Raw genomic sequence first — 17,375 nt, 5'->3', positions numbered from 1 at the left:
GGTCCTTCAAAACTAAAAATTTGAATCTGTCACTTTTTACCCTTTTATTTGCTTATTGCTTGTTTGGTGAGATGTAACTAGCAAACATTAGTTGGGTAGGAAGGGAAGATATTTAATTTACTTTAAGTGAAAAAAGAAGTCTTGCAGCCATTGAATGTTAGTGACATAGATGAAGATGAATAACACTAAAGGAAAATTGGTCCTTACATATAGAAGGAATCTTCTAGACTGTGATGGATGGACTGGATTAACTGGACCAAAAAAGCCACAGAAGGAGATATGATAAAGATCTTGGTGTCTTCCAGTCTTCTACCATAGAAGCCTGTGTGCTGCATCACAGCCCCTGTATGTTGCATCTGTACAACAGGGAACAGCTTTTTCACAGCAGCTCTGTTTAGTTCAAGGATTTAGGCTGTAGACCCAAGGGTTCTGGCAATTCCTCTTAGGTACTGTCCTGTACTTTGTCTACTCCCTCCCCTATTGACATCGCAGGCTCTTGGCATGGAATATCGGGAGTAGTCAGACAGCCAAACCCTGGACACAAGTGAGGTAACACCCAAACTGTAAGGGGTATTGGCTCTCCCTGTCAATGGTCACTGCTAATCAGGGCTGTTATTCACTTTGAGTGGACAAGCTGAAGCTGACTACTCCCATCCCTGCTGCCAGTCTATACCAAAAATGTGGTGTTACTAATGTAACCTGTATGCTGGGTGCAGATATAAGTCAGTTAATAGAAAATGGTGGGGGACTGTAAGAAATCACTCTTGCCAGTGGAGGATTGTGAAGGGGCACTGAATGGATGGGCTGAAGTCAACTCCTCACCGCAGACAGCTGTCATCTTTGGAACTGAGTGACCAGTTGGCCCCTGCAGAGCAGTTAACGATATGGATAAAGATAGGACCTGTGAGGAAAGAGGTTGCTTTTTTATTTCAGGCTCCTCTCTGAGTATTTAAATACTGGAGTCAGGTGTTTGTGATGCTTATTTATGATAGGTGATGGTAATTATCTCAGCAGGTACACCAAAGTACTGATGATCAAGGAGTTTAATTACCTCATTTGAAGTAATCAAATGTTGATAATTGAAGAGATGATCCATGTGCAGATTTGCCTAGTAAAGAGCCTCACACTTCTTAATAGGCCTAATCCCTCCTTTGAAACCTTCTGCTTGGGGGGGAGTAGGGATTAGGCTGAGACCTTCCATGAAGGATCTGACTATTCCACATCCTCCTTGGAAGGATCTGGTGATTGCCAATGTCTGAGACAGGATACTAAATTAGCTAGATCAAGGATCTGATCCACTAAGACTATTCCTATATCCTAAGGGGAGTACATTAGAAGGAAAAGAATATAAAAGTATTTTTCCCATCCTTTATTAGGGTCCCTGGGGAATTATGTTTGTTTGGTATGATAGACACTGTCTAAGATGACATGAGTTAGCAAAATCTGCCATAGGCCATACATAATTCCTAGACCAGATTGTCCCCTTTAAATTCTGTCCCTTTATGGGGATTACAAAACTGCAGGGACTGCACTGTAAATAGCCATGTCCTGCTTTATCTCTTCCAGGTTTCCCGTTTGAGTTCTTGCCCTCAGTAGTCCTAAAAGTGGAATTGATTAAATGATTAGGTCACACAAAGATGATACAAACTTGACAAACTCATGTATAGTGTGGTTTCTGACACAAGACTTTCATATCTCTCTCCATTACACTGCCATAGCTTGGAGAGAGATTGAGTCCAGCTCACGGAAGTCTCCTGAAACACACTTTCTAGACACTGGTGTGTGCACACTATCTGCTAGGAAAGCTGTTGACACCATAACTAACTGGTAATGCTGTAGATGTTCAGGAATCTTGGCTGTCCTTTCTTATTTCAACTCTCACAAAAAATTCTAAATCTACAAAAAGATTTTTCCTTTCAGTAGATATGTGATTTTTATTACAAGGTTTTCTGATCATTCTTTATTTTGTACCATAGTAGCTAGGAGAGCCAACTGACTGTGATCTGAAGAGGTGGACACCATCTCTGGAATCCACCTGATCCAAATGGATAACATACTTTTGGGGTAGTTAGACAGAATTGTTAAGAAAAAAGCCAAGTTTGACAACAATCTTGAGGAAAAGGATAAACACTTAAACCCTAGGGCAAAAGCTACAGGAACTACAAGTTCTGTTTTGGGGGTAACATATCCTATCTATACCCAGCATGAGGGGTTCCAAACATATCACTAACTCTTGGTTTTGGGTAAGGACTGCCAGGAGTGCTGGGAGGAGATATGAGAAGTATTTTCAGCCTGTCCACTCAACATGCTAACAAACTGTCTCTGTTTAGGTGACCAAACATTTCTCTTCACTGGAGCAAGTGGGATTTTTATGCTTGTCTTCTGATTGCTCCTTTGATTTGGTTTTCTGGACACCTACAGGTTTGGTGCAGGTTATATACACAGACTCATGATTAAATTCTGTTGTTTAGTTTAGGGCTCATGATACTACATCTGCTGCTTTTCTGTAGGCATATTGTGTGTGTGTTTTCCTCCACGTTAATAGAATTCAGAATTTTGCAAATGCAGTCGATAGGACTCATAAACACACAGACTTCAATTCTTAACTTTCGATATTAACCAACTGTCAGATAACCAAATGATTATTGTGATTTCTCTCTACTGTTCCAGCATAGTAGGAAATGTGTTGGGTTGTGATCCTGGGAGGCAAACATTTCCCAGACTTTTCCTATTCCAGGCAATGTTCAAAGAATAGTGTCCTTTTGGCAATTTCCTAAATGCAGCAGTCAGTGGAGCTGCAGTTCTGAGTAAACTACCCGGACTTCAGGAAAGAATGGTGGCTAGTTATGCTTATACCCTTTGATATAGGTCATCCTCCCAAGTCAGCAAAGAATCCTGTGGCACCTTATAGACTAACAGACATTAAGGTGCCACAGGATTCTTTGCTGCTTTTACAGATCCAGACTAACACGGCTACCCCTCTGATACCTTCCAAGTCACTCTTTCCTAGTATTGTCACAGTGATCAGAGAAGGACATAGTCAATGTAATCCACTTCATTCTCTTTTGACATTGTTGGCCCTGGTTTTCCTGGTTGGAGATGTCCTTAAGTCCTGCTGTAGATCTGCTGTTGCAGTGGTCACTGTAGTGACCACTTATAGGTAGACTAACAAACATATTTAATGGCTGGAATTTGAGAGAATGGATGTGAGGGTTTATACTGAGCACCTGCTAGATGTCCTTCTTTGATTTAGGAAGGATTTTACATCTAGAGCAGCTGTTCTCAAACTTCGGGTCAGGACCCCAAAGTGAGTCGTGACCCCGTTTTAATGGGGTTGCCAGGGCTGCTGTTAGACTTTCTGGGGCACAGAATTGAAGTCCAAGGGTTTCTCCCCCCCCCCGGGGCAGCGGGGCTTGGACTTAGGCTTTGGCACCCTCGCCTGAGATGGCGAGGTTTGTGCAGGCTCAGGCTCTGCCCCTACTCCGGGATCATGTCGAAATTTTTATTGTCAGAAGGGGGTCATGGTGAAATGAAGTTTAAGAACCCCTGATCTAGAGTTACTACTGCGTCTGGAAAGTCTTCATAACCTGGTTTTCTTACTATAGTTGTAAGGCCATTACAGTTTCTTACAAGTCCTGATTTCAGGTCATTTGGTATTTTCATTAGTCTCAGGACTCTCAAGTCAAGGTACCTCACTCAACTGCCTTCAGAAGTTCATCTGGAAAATAGGTGTCTTTTTCTCCTCTCATCCCTAGATCCTTTAGGGCAGTAACTCGGTGGGACTGGGCTTCCTTCATTATACTTCCTTTCTATTAAGTTTGTCTTTCTGGATTTCAGTCACTTCTGTTAGAATGATCAGTTAGTGTGTTGCATTGTCTGCCTGTAAAGTACTGCAGGAAAGGCCTTTTAACAAAACAAAGTGGTAGTCAGAACTACTCCAGGATTCTCACATATCTTTACCAGGATGTAACTCTTAGTTTGTTTTGCCTTAAAGGCACTGAGTTTCAAAAGGTCAGATGGTGACACCTGGTACCTGCAGATCAAATTATTTCCAATTAGGAAATTGCATGTCTTGTTCCTCTCCTATGCTGGGAAGAACAAAGGTGTGAAAGCTTCAAAGCCAACATATCCCAGCAGTTCAAGTTAGCAAATGCAGAAGCTTACAAGAAGACTGGGGGAAACCATCTTCCAAAGCTTGCAGCACATTCATCAATGTCTGTTACCACATCTCTGGCAAAAACAAAGAGAAGGTTTTATGAGGAGATTTGTGGAGTAGCTGTCAATTTATTTGTTCATTCATAAAACGCTAAAGTAGGTGTAACTTCTTCATATTTTTTTTTGGTTACTGGGTTTTATAGTCTGCTTTTTTTTAATTATCTCCTTTCATTGTGCTCTTCCTCTGCTTATTCTTTGGGGTAGGCTGCTTGCTACTTTCAGTTAATCACCAGACTGGAGCACAAGCATGACTCTGTGTGAGAATAGCAATTGGTCTGGAATCTTTTCCACCCCTGTGAATAGTTATGCCTTATGTTTTTAGTTATTTAAAGGTTCAGACTTTGAAAGTTGCTTCTGTTTGCCAGAAGCTGGGAATGAGTGACAGGGAATGAATTACTTGATGATTATCTATTCATTCCCTCTGAGGCACCTGGCATTGGCCACTGTTAGAAGACAGGATACTGGGCTAGATGGACCTTTGGTCTGACCCAGTATGGCCGTTCTTATGCTCAAATGGGGCTGTGATGCAATTCCCTGGATTATATAGGAGGTGTCTAGAAGGAGCTAAAATACTGAATCTTTTAGCTGCTTCTGTGGTATTTGCAGGTATGATCAACCTGTCAGCCTCCAGACTACAGGATTCTTCTGCTTTGAAAAGAAACATTTGTAATAAGTTAAAATAGTCAAGTCAGTGAGCTTAATTTCTTGTTCTAACGTAATGTAGTTAAAATTAATAACTTTTTTTGTTTTGTTTTTCTTTAGTGGTCTCAAGCAATCTGAAGCAGAGTCCTGTTATATAAACATAGCACGAACCCTTGAATTCTATGGAGTAGAATTACACAGTGGTAGAGTATGTTTACGTTGTCATTTTTTGCTTGGAAAAATAATTGAATTTATAAATATTATTTTTAAGACAAGAGTCTTTCATTAACAGTGAAAACAGAAGCACTTCAGTATTGGCCGCACTGTATTTTGTTTTCAGCTTAATTTGTATTATATTTCTCAACTTTGCATTTGTCGTAAAAGTGTCTCCAGTTTTGTCTGTAAATTAAATTGAAGTTATAGAATAGTTTTCCCCCTCATTTGAGGACATTTTGTCTTTGATACTGCACAAGATTTTGGAGAACAAAATATTTGCTTGAAGGGTGACAGTAAACTAGATTAGTGTGTGTTAAGTACTTGGAAACTAAGTGGCTATTTTTGTGACATGGCTGGCAGAAGCCTTCGGTATCACTTTGATTTCCAATGCATCCTTAAGAATCCTGATCCTTTACTACTTCAGTATAGTCTTAGACCCCTAAATCTAAGTCTTGGGTCTCCATCTATTAACATGCAAAATATGAAAAATGTGTCTTAAAATGATTATAGATGGGCACCATAATGCATAATGTTCTCGAGAGAGGTCCCCTGTCCTAGCATGCCAGATAGGTCACATGATAGCATACCAAAGTCTAATTGCGCCTTTATTTTGTATAATATAAATGGTGAGCTCTTCTCAATGTGATTTGCACGTGTCTCAGTTGCTGCCATAGTTGGCCATATTGTGGAACAAGAACTTCTCTTAGCAGAGCGTAGGCACTTGTTTTCATGGTAAAGAACTGCTGCTATCCTCTCATAGGTGGGTGACATATTGGGGTTGACATTCTGATGATCCCTATAAGTGAGGCCATGTTGGAGCCCACAAAGGTATTGTGGCAAATGCCATCATCTTTGCCCCCAGCAGCTAAGAGGACTGAGTGGAGATACCATGTTCCGTCCTGGGGATTTGAACATTTCTACACACAGCCCTTCCCAGGGTCCTTAGTGGTTTTGGCACTAAATGAAAGGAATGTCTAGGACCACCTTCTTCCACCCCAAAGGGGAGGCAGAGAGATTAGACCTTTAAGATGGGGAAAAAATTATTGCATTGCTGGCCTGCAATGTTGTATTGCAAACCAGCAAGCCCTGATGACTAGATATGGTTTCTCCCTCTGAGATGATTTCCTTAAATGCATGTAAAAATGGCCAGAGGATGCCAGCCAGGAGTTTCTGGCAGTACTGGAAGAGAGTAATATGGCTGCCAGGGCGTCTCTTCAGGCTTCCCCGGATGGGGCAGATATGGTAGTCAGAGCCATGACATCTGCAGTAGTGATGCACAGGTGCTCATAGCTCTAATTGTTGGTGCTTCCACAGGAGGGGCAGCAGATGATATATGGTCTACCCTTTGAAGGTCCAACTCTTATTTTGCAGCACACTGATGAGAAACTTGACAGTCTGAAGGACTGGAGGGCTAAGTTGAAGTCTTCAGGAATTTACACCCTATATCCTAAAAAGAAACTGTTCCTCCCTCAGTCATTCCAGCTTTATCAGCTGTTCATACCTAAACGTTCTGACCAGTCCAGAAGGAAGGGGACAAATCACAGGAGGAGGAGTCTGCAGTTTTCTGCCTCTGGGACTCTTTCCAGGCAGCCCGGAAATGCCAAGCAGTCTGTTTGATTGCCATATTGAGGGCAGTTTACCAGTCTGCATTACACCAGTTTCTCCCACCCATTTTTTCCAGCAGATTATCCCACTTCCTGTGTGCTTGGGCCCATATTACCACAGATCAATAGGTTCTAAGCCCTGTGGAACTTGGATACACTCTTCAGTTTCAAGTATCAGAAGGGTAGCTGTGTTAGTCTGGATCTGTAAAAAGCAGACCAAGTGGGTATTCACCCACAAAAGCTTATGCTCCAATACGTCTGTTAGTCTTTAAGGTGCCACGGGACTCTTTGTTGCTTTTTACTCTTCAGTTTATTTCAGTTCCTCCCCCTTCCTCATCTCTCTTCAAAACCCACTCTCAAAAACCCAACTACTCAAGATAGTTAAGACCAAAGCAGATTGTGAAGAACTTCAAAAAGATCTCACAAAACTAAGTGATTGGGCAACAAAATGGCAAATGAAATTGAATGTGGATAAATGTAAAGTAATACACATTGGAAAAAAATAACCCCAACTATACATACAATATGATGAGGGGTAATTTAGCTACAATGTGTCAGGAAAAAGATCTTCGCATCATCGTGGATAGTTCTCTGAAGATGTCCACGCAGTGCACAGAGGCGGTCAAAAAAGCAAACAGGATGTTAGGAATCATTAAGAAGGGGATAGAGAATAAGACTGAGAATATATTATTGCCTTTATATTAATCCATGGTACGCCTACATCTCGAATTCTGTGTACAGATGTGGTCTCCTCACCTCAAAAAAGATATTCTAGCACTAGAAAAGGTTCAGGAAAGGGCAACTAAAATGATTAGGGGTTTGGAGAGGGTCCCATACGAGGAAAGATTAAAGAGACTAGGCCTCTTCAGCTTGGAAAAGAGGAGACTAAGGGGGGATATGATAGAGGTATATAAAATCATGAGTGATGTGGAGAAAGTGGATAAGGAAAAGTTATTTACTTATTCCCATAATACAAGAACTAGGGGTCATCAAATGAAATTAATAGGTAGCAGTTTAAAAACAAATAAAAGGAAGTTCACGCAGCACACAGTCAACTTGTGGAATGCCTTACCTGAGGAGGTTGTGAAGGCTTGGAATATAACAATGTTTAAAAGGGAACTGGATAAATTTATGGTGGCAAAGTCCATAAATGGCTATTAGCCAGGATGGGTAAGGAATGGTGTCCCTAACCTCTGTTTGTCAGAGGATGGAGATGGATGGCAGGAGAGAGATCACTTGATCATTGCCTGTTAGCTTCACCCCCTCTGGGGCACCTGGTATTGGCCGCTGTCGGTAGACAGATACTGGGCTAGATGGACCTTTGGTCTGACCCGGTACGGCCGTTCTTATGTTCATAAGGCTGTCCTCGTTCAAGAGGTGCAGTCTCTTCTCTTATTTTAGGAGCTACAGATGAGGTTCCTCCTCTTCAAAAAGAGAAAGGGTTTTATTCATGCCACTTTCTGATTCCAAAGGCAAAGGGAGGTCTCAGATCCTTATTAGACCTGCAAGAGGTGAATAGACGTATAAAGAAAATAAGGTTTTGTATGGTCACTTTAGTCTCAATTTTTCCCTCCCTTGATCCCAGTGACCGGTACACTGCCCTTGACTTGAGGGATGCATATTTTCATGTGGCTATCTCTCAAAGCCACAGGAGATTCCTAAGATTTCTAGTCAGCGCCCAGGATCAGTTTTACATTCCTACCATTTGATCTGTCTATGGCCCTGTGAGTAATTAAAAAATGCGTGGTGATGACTATTTCTAAAGAAGACGAGGATACAAGTACTTCCATACCTGGATGACTGGCCAGTAAAGAGTTGGCCCAAGAGACAGGTAAAATGGAGTATGGCCAAGATCTGGTCCCTCTTCAGAGTTCTGGATTTGCTGATCAATGAGGACAAGTCAGTCTCCAGATGATAGACTTCAAAGGAGCAGTCCTGAAAAACAGATTTCAGATAATGTTAACCATTTCTTCAGACCTAAAAGCTCATCCAGTCATGACTGTACGGAACTGTCTTAGACTTGTGAGCATATAGTTTCCTGCACGTATATATTTGGGCACGACAGACTTCATTTCAGGATAATGCAGAGATGAGTAAGCTCAGTATGCTCCCCAACCTGCCACCCATTAGACATGCTAGCTTGAGTGCCTACAAGAGTGTTAGCCTCTTTGGATTGGTGGATGGTTCCAACCAATATGTGTATTGGAGTTTCTTTGCTACTCTCTACCCACATTGATTCTGGTTATGGCTGTTTCTTCTCTGGGTTGTGGGATGGGGCTCACCTGGGGCAATGGTTCTCAACAATTGGTGCATGTATCCCTGGGCGTACACAGAGTTCTTCCACCAGGTACATAAATTCATCTAGATATTTGCCTAGTTTTACAACAGAGCACTCGAGAAGTCAGTACAAACTATGATTTATTTATACTACTGTATATACTACACATTGAAATGTAGGTACAATATTTATATTCCAATTGATTTATTTTATAATTATATGTTAAAAATGAGAAAGTAAGCAATTTTTCAGTAATAGTGTGCTGTCACACTTGTATTTTTATGTCTGATTTTGTAAGCAAGTATTTTTAAGTAAGGTGAAAGTTGGGGTACACTAGACAAATCAGACAAATCTTGCAAGGGGTACAGTAGTGTGGAAAGGTTGAGAGCCACTGACCTAGGAAACCTGAGGACTCAAGGTATCTGTTCACAACAAGATTTAGTTCTCCACATAAATGTGTGAGAGTTGAGGACCATTCGTCTAGCCTGTTGGGCGTTCCTCCCTCAGATCATGTATGTGTACTAAATGATGAGGTCTAAATTAGCTTTTACCACTCAAAAGAGAGTATGGAGTCGTCATGGATAGTTCCCTGAAAACGTCCACTCAGTGTGCAGCAGCAGTCAAAAAAGCTAATAAAATGTTAGGAACCATTAGGAAAGGGATAGATAATAAGACAGAAAATGTCATAATGCCACTATATGAAACCGTGGTATGCCAACACCTTGAAAAATGCATATAGTTCTGGTCTCTTTCTTTCTGGAGGCTAGTGATAGGCACACACCAACCCCTGAGTCCTTGGAGCACGCCCAACAATCTCCAGCTCTTAACCACTGGACTCTCAAAGAAATTATCAGTTTTGCTGTTCCTAAGGGAGCAGTATACACTCAGCTTGATTGGTACAACTCAGGATCACATCCTTTATAACATCACAGTCCTACGATATATTTCTCATGCAAAAATAATCCTAAATTTCATAGATTCATAGACTCTAGGACTGGAAGGGACCTCGAGAGGTCATCGAGTCCAGTCCCCTGCCCTCATGGCAGGACCAAATATTGTCTAGACCATCCCTAACAGACATTTATCTAACCTACTCTTAAATATCTCCAGAGATGGAGATTCCACAACTTCCCTAGGCAATCTATTCCAGTGTTTAACTACCCTGACAGTTAGAAACTTTTTCCTAATGTCCAACCTAAATCTCCCTTGCTGCAGTTTAAGCCCATTGCTTCTTGTTCTATCATTGGAGGGTAAGGTGAACAAGTTTTCTCCCTCCTCCTGATGACACCCTATTAGATACCTGAAAACTGCTATCATGTCCCCTCTCAGTCTTCTCTTTTCCAGACTAAACAAACCCAATTCCTTCAGCCTTCCTTCATAGGTCATGTTCTCAAGACCTTTAATCATTCTTGTTGCTCTTCTCTGGACCCTGTCCAATTTCTCCACATCTTTCTTGAAATGCGGTGCCCAGAACTGGACACAATACTCCAGCTGAGGCCTGACCAGCGCAGAATAAAGCGGAAGACTGACTTCTCGTGTCTTGTTTACAACACACCTGTTAATGCATCCCAGAATCACGTTTGCTTTTTTTGCAACAGTATCACACTGTTGACTCATATTAAGCTTGTGGTCTACTATGACCCCTAGATCTCTTTCTGCCATACTCCTTCCTAGACAGTCTCTTCCCATTCTGTATGTGTGAAACTGATTGTTCCTTCCTGAGTGGAGCACTTTGCATTTATCTTTATTGAACTTCATCCTCTTTACCTCAGACCATTTCTCCAATTTGTCCAGATCATTTTGAATTTTGACCCTGTCCTCCAAAGCAGTTGCAATCCCTCCCAGTTTGGTATCGTCCGCAAACTTAATAAGCGTACTTTCTATGTCAACATCTAAATCGTTGATAAAGATATTGAACAGAACAGGTCCCAAAACAGACCCCTGCGGAACCCCACTTGTTATACCTTTCCAGCAGGATTGGGAGCCATTAACAACTACTCTCTGAGTACGGTTATCCAGCCAGTTATGCACCCACCTTATAGTAGCCCCATCTAAATTGTACTTTCCTAGTGTATCTATAAGAATATCATGCGAGACCGTATCAAATGCCTTACTAAAGTCTAGGTATATCACATCCACTGTTTCTTCCTTATCCACAAGGCTCATTATCCTATCAAAGAACGCTATCAGATTAGTTTGACACGATTTGTTCTTTACAAATCCATGCTGGCTATTCCCTATCACCTTACCACCTTCCAAGTGTTTGCAGATGATTTCTTTAATTACCTGCTCCATTATCTTCCCTGGCACAGAAGTTAAACTAACTGGTCTGCAGTTTCCTTGGTTGTTTTTATTTCCCTTTTTATAGATGGGCACTATATTTGCCCCCTTCCAGTCTTCTGGAATATCCCCTGTCTCCCATGATTTCCCAAAGATAATAGCTAGAGGCTCAGATACCTCTTCTGTTAACTCCTTGAGTATTCTAGGATGCATTTCATCAGGCCCTGGTGACTTGCAGGCATCTAACTTTTCTAAGTGATTTTTTACTTGCTCTTTTTTTGTTTTCTCTTCTAAACCTACCCTCTTCCCGTAAGCATTCACTATATTAGACATTCCTTCAGACTTCTCAGTGAAGACCAAAACAAAGAAGTCGTTAAGCATCTCTGCCATTTCCAAGTCTCCTGTTACTGTTTCCCCCTCCTCACTGAGCAGTGGGCCTACCCTGTCCTTGGTCTTCCTCTTGCTTCTAATGTATTGATAAAAAGTCTTCTTGTTTCCCTTTATTCCCATACCTAGTTTGAGTTCATTTTGTGCCTTTGCCTTTCTAATCTTGCCTCTGCATTCCTGTGTTATTTGCCTATATTCATCCTTTGTAATCTGACCTAGTTTCCATTTTTTATATGACGCCTTTTTATTTTGTAGGTCACGCAAGATCTCGTGGTTAAGCCAAGGTGATCTTTTGCCACATTTTCTATCTTTCCTAACCATCGGAATAACTTGCTTTTGGGCCCTTAATAGTGTTCCTTTGAAAAACTGCCAGCTCTCCTCAGTTGTTTTTCCCCTCAGTCTTGATTCCCATGGGACCTTACCTGTCAGCTCTCTGAGCTTACCAAAATCTGCCTTCCTGAAATCCATTGTCTCTAATCTGCTGTACTCCCTTCTACCCTTCCTTAGAATTGCAAACTCTATGATTTCATGATCACTTTCACCCAAGCTTCCTTCTACTTTCAGATTCTTAACAAGTTCCTCCCTATTTGTTAAAATCAAGTCTAGAACAGCTTCCCCCCAGTAGCTTTTTCAACTTTCTGAAATAAAAAGTTGTCTGCAATGCAGTCCAGGAACTTATTGGAGAGTCTGTGCCCCGCAGTGTTATTTTCCCAACATATATCTGGATAGTTGAAGTCACCCATCACCACCAAATCTTGGGCTTTGGATGATTTTGTTAGTTGTTTGAAAAATGCCTCATCCAACTCTTCCACCTGATTAGGTGGCCTGTAGTAGACTCCCAGCATGACATCACCCTTGTTTTTTACCCCTTTTAGCCTAACCCAGAGACTCTCAACACTTCCGTCTCCTATGTCCATCTCCACCTCAGTCCAAGTGTGTACATTTTTAAAATATAAGGCAACACCTCCTCCCTTTTTCCCCTTTCTATTCTTCCTGAGCAAACTATACCCATTCACACCAACATTCCAGTCGTGTGTATTATCCCACCAAGTTTCAGTAATGCCAACAATGTCATAGTTGTATTTATTTATTAGCACTTCCAGTTCTTCCTGCTTATTACCCATACTTCTTGCATTTGTATATAGGCATCTAAGATCCTGGTTTGATCTTGCCTCCCAGGTTTGCCCTGACCCTCCTTCCTCACTGCCATTATAGCTCGTGCTCCCTCCTGTTTCCAACCCATCTCCCAGGTCTTGTTCCCCACTTACCTGTGGGGTTTGCTCACCTGTCCCCGTCGAACCTAGTTTAAAGCCCTCCTTACTAGGTTAACCAGTCTGTGTGCAAATAAGGCCTTTCCCCTCTTCGAAAGGTGAACGCCATCTGTGCTTAGCAGTCCTTCCTCGAATAGCATCCCGTGGTCGAGGAAGCCAAAGCCCTCCTGTCGACACCATCTTCGCAGCCAGGCATTCACCTCCACAATGCATCTGTCTCTGCCCGGGCCCCTACCTTCAACAGGAAGAATCGAAGAGAATACCACCTGCGCTCCAAACTCCTTAACCCGTACTCCCAGAGCCCTATAGTCACTCTTGATCTGCTCAGTGTCACACCTCGCAGTATCATTTGTGCCCACATGGATGAGTAGCATGGGGTAGTAGTCAGAAGGCCGGATAATCCTCGACAATACCTCTGTAACATCTCGGATACGGGCCCCTGACAGGCAGCATACCTCCCGGGATGAACGGTCAGGGCGACAGATGGGTGTCTCCGTCCCCCTCAGCAGAGAGTCTCCAACCACCACTACCCTACGTTTCTTATCAGTGGTGGCAGCAGACCTCCCAGCCTTAGGGGTACGAGGCTTCACCTCCTTAACTGTTGGGGGTGATTCCTTCTCTCCAGTATCAAGAAGAGCATAACAGTTATCTTTTACCACAGCAGGAGGGTTTGCAGCAGGGGTGGAGCACTGCCTGCTGCTAGAAGTAACCAGCTGGCTGTGTCCACCCTGAGCCCCCTCCTCCACTGGTGTGTCCGATACACCCTGAGGCATCTCCTCCTCCACTGGTGTGTCGGTAGTCCTGTCAACTGGGACAGCTACGTCAGCTGTCTCCACATGGATGCTGTCCAAGAATTGCTCATGGATATGGATGTTCCTCAGCCTAGCCACCTCCTCCTGTAGCTCTCCCACCTGCTGCCTGAGAGATTCCACCAGTAGGCACCTTTCACATTGGATGCCACCCCCAGCCTGGATATCAGGAAGTGGAAATTGCAAATTACAGTCTTTGCAAGCCCACACCAGAATCTGGGTAAAAGCATCCATGCTTTGGTGCTCTGTCTTGCTACAGGCGCAGGTGGAGGAGACAGAAGCAGTGCTGGCACAGGTGTTGCGGGTCCTCCTCACCATTGTAAGCCTCCCTCTGTCAAACTCCCTCAAATTCCCGTCTGCAGCTCCCTGTCCGCTCTGCTCTGCTGTAAACAGAAAGGTTTTGGATGTGGCTCAGTTTCTAGGTTCAGGGGACCAATGGGTCACAGATAAGACCGACAAGGGACCCCCCACTCCCTTCTTACTCCCCTTCCAAACTCCCTTGCAAAACTCCCTGTTAGCAGCTCCTGTTCGCTAAGCTCCCTGGTCACTTGTGCACAGCTTTATAAAGCCCTGGCCTGAGTGAATGTCCCGCCCACTGGTTAAGGCTCAGCCAATTACCAGAGGCTTCTAGCTTTCAAACCTTCCTGGTAGTGCCGCCTCCAACTGCCAGCTACAGCACACGGTCCTTCAAACAAACAAACAAACCAAACAGACTGACAAACACAAACTCAGCACACAGCAAGTAACCCCCAAACACAAACACACACACTGCAGACAGCCACTTACCCCACAGACGCTGTATGTGCTCCTCCTTCACCTGGAGAACTCCCTTGCAAAACTCCCTGTTAGCAGCTTTCCTGTCAAAGGCTAACATTTAAGAGATACCGAATAAGGGTAATGGAATCAGAAAGGGTTACATATAAAACAAAAAGTATATTTTGCTTTTTAGAGTCTAAACTTAACAGTCTGAAGTCCTTGTATGATGTGGTTTCTCACCTAAAGCAGTCTCCCAGCTTCACCAGCAACATGACTGGGATCCCCCTTTCATGAATATAAAAAGCGCTGTCCTTTTTGCTTCCTCAGCAAAGGATAAAAATTTCATTGTTTTGTTTCCAGAGTCAGAATGATTCCCCGGGGTTTATTCTCTGGTGTTGTCACCTGTTGACTTGCTATCCCCCTTTTTGACATCCGTGTTGGCCCACAATGCTTAATCTACATGACCAATAGAGAGACCGGTGACTCAATGTCCTTTGTCTAACCCAAAACCTGTTGTCAGCTCTGTACATATACAAAACTCCTTAAATATCCATCCATCCCACAAAGTTTGAGAATCAGCATGACAAACGTTTTTATTAGCTTCCTCACTTTACCCTTTTTGGATAAATACTATGAAAGCAGTGTGTGTAATGAGTGTTTCAGACCTCTCAAGAGTTACTGTTACAGAACAGTGAACTCTTCACCAGTTGGTATTGAGGGTTTTTTAGGGTTACACTTTACATTTCTGGGCACACATTCTCCTCAAATATTCTTCCTCTAGATATCCTTTTTGTTAGCAGAGAAGAAACACTAACTGCTTCACTTCATTGCCTAATTTCTGTCAGCACATTGAGTTTAAAGTAGACTTGGTTTTTTCAGTTTTTTTAAACAATATGTATATCAAATATATATCAAATTTAATAATATAGATGACATGCAAAAACTGTGTTAAAAGAACATTCTGAAGGTTACAAAATCAAGCACAAAATCTTGGCAATGTCAGTACAATCTTAATTGAGCAACTTTAACTGTGTTTCAAGGGGCTACTTAGGTACCTGAAACTTTTTTTTTTTTTTTTTTTGGCTAACAACTTAGAAATTAGCTGACAGGAGCACTGTATCTAATTCCTATATAAAGAAAGAAAAAAAATACGAACACAAATTAAAGCTATATTTAAAGTTTATATGCAAGTTTAGAACAATCAGGAGATAATACAGCAAAGTATTCCCAATCCCAAACCTTGAGGTATCAGTTTTGGAACTTTAACACAGATATCAGAAACACAAGTTTGATACTTGGTACACTATTTTTTGTAGCGATAAATAAGATGTGCTCAAAATCTGCTTAGCCATGTAACTGATGTTGTCTTTTAAGTGTCTTACGTTCCAAATTGTGAAGAGGAGAATGAGACAATTTGTTCCAGGAATGTTTAAAGGTAAAATAAAAGATTAAAAAAAAAAACAAAACAAAAAACACCCAGATATGAGTAAAACAATGGATAATGCCATAGTCTCATCTTGGCAAAATTGTCAATGGCCTTGTTGATATCCAGGTGTTTTGAAGCTTCACATTCACAGGCTAAAATTACCAAATCACTTAAGCGTCCATCTCCCATTGTGGCTCTTAAGTAGTCCTTTACTTTCTTGAACACAGATAAGTACCTGTTGTTTGATGCAGAAACTGGAAGGCTCAACAATACAATATAGAGAGCTGAGACTGGTAACTTCTTGCTAAGTCTTTGAGAACAGTTCAGAAATCAAAGTAAATTTTTTTGGTGCAATGTGCATCTTGGCAACTTCAACTTCTGCATCCAGATTGCTAAAATTGCTGCCTGTTGATCTGCAGGTTTTTTTTCGGTTTCTCATGGTCAAGAAAATTTTCACTCTTTGGGTCTTAAACATTTAGTGCAGAAAGCAAAGTGGAGTTGGAGCTGAATGGTCTATCAAGCTCAGCAAGAGTTCTGTCCAGAACAGGATAGTAGAAATCAGATTTTATATATTCTTGAGTGTTCTTGGGAACATCATGTTTAGAAAACTGACCCAGTGTACTAGAAACAAAAAACAAGGCCAGTTTGGAGGATATTTTGTTAGGTCGTCTTACTGTATTTCTATTGCTGTGCTCAGCAGTTGCAACTGCTGACCTGAATAGCAATATCAAATGCCTTGGCAATGATTTTTCTCCTTCCATTTGCTTTCAGATATTCTAATTTCTTGAAGAGCAGCAACATTGCTTGCTACTAATTCCACGGCACTTGATAAATTAAGGTTTTCATTTTGCAGCTCTTCTGAAGCACTATTCAAAATCGTGAATATTCTTTTCAAAACCAAGAGCCTCAACAGAAAGGAGGCCACTAAGCCCTTTGCAATGCTAGTTGATGGTTCACCAGCTCTCTGAACTGAAATGGTCTCAAGTGTTTCTACCATATCTTGCATGCAGTTTTCAAAGGGAATCTCACTGGCATGACTAGTGCGTTTCACATAATCTCCCTCACTCAAGTACCTTCTGGCCTAGCTTCAGCTGTGCCTTAACAAATCCACAAGCCATAAAGAAATAAAGGGGATAAACCTAATAGCATCTTCCTAGAGATTTCCTGATTTACTTACACATCTGGGGTTTTAAGAGTAGTTTCTAGGTATGATACTCATGATTTTTTTCATACCTGGCCCAAGCTTCTTACAGCATAGCTCTGCCCGGTCCACCTCTCCCCGGGAGAACAACAACAGGCAGACAAAAGGGGAGTCGTTTCAATTTTTAAATAAGTTCTAGCCTTCCCATTGGCTGTTTTGGACAGGTGCCCACTCACTTCCTTTTACCTATGCATAGCAGTGAGACTTTTTAACTCTTTACAGGTAGAGCAATTATAGAGCAGCTACTAAGAGAGATTTTATAGCTGCTGGCTGGATGTCCATAAAAGGGA

At 42.0% G+C, this 17,375-nt stretch overlaps 1 protein-coding gene across 3 annotated transcripts in view; it reads left to right on the top strand.

Moving 5' to 3' along the window:
• PTPN3 (protein tyrosine phosphatase non-receptor type 3) overlaps positions 1-17,375 on the top strand; it is a 372,274-nt gene that overhangs the window by 197,959 nt on the left and 156,940 nt on the right. For all 3 annotated transcript variants that reach the window (XM_030551500.1, XM_030551501.1, XM_030551499.1), the window contains exon 9: positions 4,978-5,065. In XM_030551500.1, the coding sequence (XP_030407360.1) occupies positions 4,978-5,065 (88 nt within the window). The remainder of the gene's footprint in view (positions 1-4,977; positions 5,066-17,375) is intronic.

The sequence above is a fragment of the Gopherus evgoodei genome, chromosome 2, assembly GCF_007399415.2.
Source record: "Gopherus evgoodei ecotype Sinaloan lineage chromosome 2, rGopEvg1_v1.p, whole genome shotgun sequence".
Taxonomy (NCBI): domain Eukaryota; kingdom Metazoa; phylum Chordata; order Testudines; family Testudinidae; genus Gopherus; species Gopherus evgoodei.
Note: the sequence above shows the minus strand (reverse complement) of the source record. Positions and strands in the feature narration are given on the sequence as shown.